Consider the following 4114-nt stretch of genomic DNA (forward strand, 5'->3'; position numbering starts at 1 on the left):
TATTCACCAGTTTAAGAAGCACTGCAGCTCAGCCACACATAAAAGTCCGAAATTACTCGAGTTGATTCCGAACAGGGTATATAGCGCTCCAAGCATTATATAAAGTTGACGGGTAAGCATTTTAAAGTTGTGTTACCTTCTGCATAGATCTTTGTAATTCGCGTTTATTAGTGATGTTGGGTATTTATGAGCAGGACCTGCGAGTTAATGATCATTATGGCGGTGAGAGAGAGAGAAAACGGGAAGCACGTTTCACGTACCATCTCATGTAGTAGTACGCGGCATCACAGCCATAGTATGCAGACCCGGTTAGCGTCCCAAGCTGGTTGTGGGGCATACCTACCACAGGATAGAAAAGCCAGTGAATTAGCTTAATCTCACTAGGCATGCGCCAGAATGAAATACAAACTTGCTTTCTCAATTTCGGTTACATTCTGACCAATTTTTACACACTACACGACTTTCCAACAAAACAAATCAGAAAAACGTGTTCAGTAACAACATCTCTCTCTCTCTCTCTCTCTCTCTCTCTCTCTCTCTCTCTCTCTGTCATGCACACACACTACACACACACAAACAATATGTCCAATATGTCAGTGATGACTACAGTTATAGACAGAAAGGTATGTTATGCCAACTACCTATCTCTGGACACAGCGTGAGAGCTTGATGGTAGTATCGTTGAGATAAACATACACTCCTCTGTCCATCATACTCTGCCTGATACCTCGCTGAAATAACACAATGTCAAATGCCGGTAGCATAACAATAGTACATGCAATAATAAACCGTTACCAGTCCAGACATAACAAACTAAATACACTGTTTCACGTGATTGGGTTAGTTTATAATATAATCTGAATCATGAACATAGTACATTTAGCATTTCACTTTCAGCTTAAATATCATTACCATTTTATCAAATTATAAATTTACCTTTCTAATAAATAAATGCAGACAAGCCAATAGACAAATCGACTGACAGAGTAAATAGCCAGCTAACGAAACTATTCGTTATGAGTACAGATATTATTATAATAATATAAACGATATACTAACCGAGATCCCCCAGGTATATGAGACATCTGTGGCAAGCCTTCCTAGCCCACTCCATCATCCTCGTGTCAGCATGCTTCTTAGATTTCTTGTCTGTAGATGACAATAACATATATACAAATACTTTAGTAGAAGGCAATCAAGGCTGTGGTAACAGCACATGAAATACATCTGTAGAAAACAGACAGATGCCGTACTACATCGTGCGTGCAAACCAAATATTCAAAGGTAATATGATCAGCAGACCTAATATGCGACACCTATGGGTGCAGCCGTCTTGAGTTTAGTTCATGAACTGTGGGGTGTTCTAACTACACATCAGGGGCACGCTTCAGGGGTTTCTGGCCCCGCATCAGGGGTAAACTACGGGGTTTCCTAGCCTAACATCAGGGGTAAACTACGGGGTTTCCTAGCCCCACATCTGCCGTCACAGCGTACAATAGATCTACCCGAACCTGCTGTTGCCTAGCAACGCTCTTCGTGGAGAAGTCGATGCCGCCGTGGGCCTGCCGTAGAGGGCAGCACTTGCGCAGCGCGAGGTCCTCCATAAGCAGACATGTTTGGGTCCACTCCTTCCCCTGCGAGACGAGTCTCTCCACTTCCTCCCGCACTGTCGGCGATCCACACACATCTGTCAAGATTGCGTGCAAAGACCCGTTACCATCACATGTCAGTCAACACGACAAACTGCCATCGAACTGTCGAGATTGACAGATAAACACAAATAGCAAAAGAAAAATATCGCGCAATAGCAAAGTATTATTCGACTGCCAACGACCGATTCCTGAATTTCCCATTCGATTTGTGTGATGGATGCGAGACGTAAGACACTTGCCTGTGTTCGCAAAGTCTGTTTCGTGTGGCAGCAGGTTTAGCAGTATAGAGAACCTGGACCAGAGAAGCTGAGAACTCTGGAAGACGAAGAAGAATACCATTTACAGCTGTATCAGTTCTAGATGATCATGTGCGAGTGAGCGAAAGGAGGAATTGTCACACGCAAATCAGTCAGTGGAGTTTTTCAGGATACATACTTGAATCGAATCTAGCTACAATGAATGCACAGTTATTTACTTAAGCGCAATGAATGCGGAATTTTTTTTTACCTAATTGCAATGAATGCACATTTTTTAACTTGTGTATAACCAGTAGCTGAGTATTGTCCTCAGTTTCTGCTACTTACATGCGTGTTCTGCATCAGAAATTACGTGCAATATACGCTCGCATTCACCGGACAATTGACACGAAAGTTACGCCATTCGTGACACGGAAACCTCACAGTAAAACTGCATTCAGAAACTTGGAAACTGACACTCATGTTCGATTGCTCGAAAGATCGTCTCTAATCCGAGTCAGTGGACAGTAAAGCTGGGTTTACACTACCGACTTTATGTAGGCCAATTAGCGAGTTGGACAAATTTCGCAATTCGGCAACTCCGAGTTGGCGAAAATAGAACGTTAGAATCTCCCAACTAGTTGCTCGATTGGTCGCGCAACATTTACGTTTACACTGCCGAGTGTTAATCGGTTGTATGGTTGGGAAGTTGGTTCAATTCGCCAATTCGCCAACACAAAGTCGGTAGCGTAAACCCAGCTTAACGCGAACATTCTCCCGGCCGTACCTGCGCACACGTGTCTATGATCGGCTCGTTGAAGCGTAGCCAGTCGGTGAACACTTTGACGGACATCAGTAGCTGGTGGGCGGCGACTATGGACAGCACTGACGTCAGATCCCTGTGCGCTCTCGCTTCGCTGCGTTTGTGTGTGAATAGCTCGTCTGATTAAACCATCCACGCTACGCGTCGCTTGACAGGCTTTTTAATCGTATCAGCAGTGTCTATTAACTTGGTTTGCTAATATGTTACCTCCAAAATATAATTCACAGGTGTAAATAAAGTAATTTTTATCGAAATGAATTGACATTGCCAAGAGCAAGGATGTGACATCGACACGTCACCATTTTTTCTGCCATTGAAATCTAAAATGTGCAATTTACGATTGTCTAGGAAAAGCGCTGTACAGATTTCACGTGAATAAAAGATGCTAAATCCACATAACTTAACATGACATAACATAACATAACATAACATAACATAACATAACATAACATAACATAACTTAACATAACATAACATAACATAACATAACATAACATAACATAACATAACATAACATAACATAACATAACATAACGTAACATAACATAACATAACATAACATAACATAACATAACATAACATAACATAACATAACATAACATACGACATGACGATAATGACATAAACGAAAAAACAAAACAAACAGCGCACGCTCGAACCGCCGCGGCGAGCGAAGGCGCGTACGTTTCGCTGGATGAATCAGAGAGGGCGCTGTCGTCGCTGTCTTCGTCGGGCTGGTCGTGACTGGCGGAGAGGCGTCTGCCGGCGTTGAACGCCGCGCGGTCGGATGCGAACAGCTGGTCGGAGATCTGCTTCAAGTTCTCGCTGCTCCTGACACACAGCGACCTGCCTGCATCTGAATGATGGCGACCATATATTGTCATAATATTGTATATTGTGGTAATAATGAACAATGGTGAACAGTGATGGTGACTATACAGTGGACATATTCGTAGGCTGGCTGATGATGTGGGGGGGAAGGTAGACTGATGGCCCGAAGGGGAGGGTAGGCTAAAGATGTTGGGGGAGGGTAGGTTGATGGTGTGAGGGGAGGGTACTATGATGGTGTAAGGGGAGGGTAGTGTAAGGGGAAAGGGTAGGCTGATGGCGTGGGGGAGGGTACTATGATGGTGTAAGGGGAGGGTAGTGTAAGGGAGGAGGGTAGGCTGATGGTGTGAGGGGAGGGTACTATGATGGTGTAAGGGGAGGGTAGTGTAAGGGGGGAGGGTAGGCTGATGGTGTGAGGGGAGGGTACTATGATGGTGTAAGGGGAGGGTAGTGTAAAGGGGGAGGGTAGGCTGATGGTGTGAGGGGAGGGTACTATGATGGTGTAAGGGGAGGGTAGTGTAAAGGGGGAGGGTAGGCTGATGGTGTGAGGGGAGGGTACTATGATGGTGTAAGGG

General features: G+C 44.4%; 1 protein-coding gene across 1 annotated transcript in view; it reads right to left on the reverse strand.

Moving 5' to 3' along the window:
* Positions 1 to 1442: 1442 nt before the first annotated feature.
* LOC106810744 (protein SMG5-like) overlaps positions 1443 to 4114 on the reverse strand; it is a 15963-nt gene continuing 13291 nt past the window's right edge. The window contains 4 exon segments of the mRNA XM_014814188.1: positions 1443 to 1687; positions 1892 to 1967; positions 2676 to 2805; positions 3396 to 3567. Of these exon segments, the coding sequence (XP_014669674.1) occupies positions 1443 to 1687; positions 1892 to 1967; positions 2676 to 2805; positions 3396 to 3567 (623 nt within the window).

Source organism: Priapulus caudatus, unplaced genomic scaffold, assembly GCF_000485595.1.
Source record: "Priapulus caudatus unplaced genomic scaffold, Priapulus_caudatus-5.0.1 Scaffold470, whole genome shotgun sequence".
Lineage (NCBI taxonomy): Eukaryota > Metazoa > Priapulida > Priapulimorpha > Priapulimorphida > Priapulidae > Priapulus > Priapulus caudatus.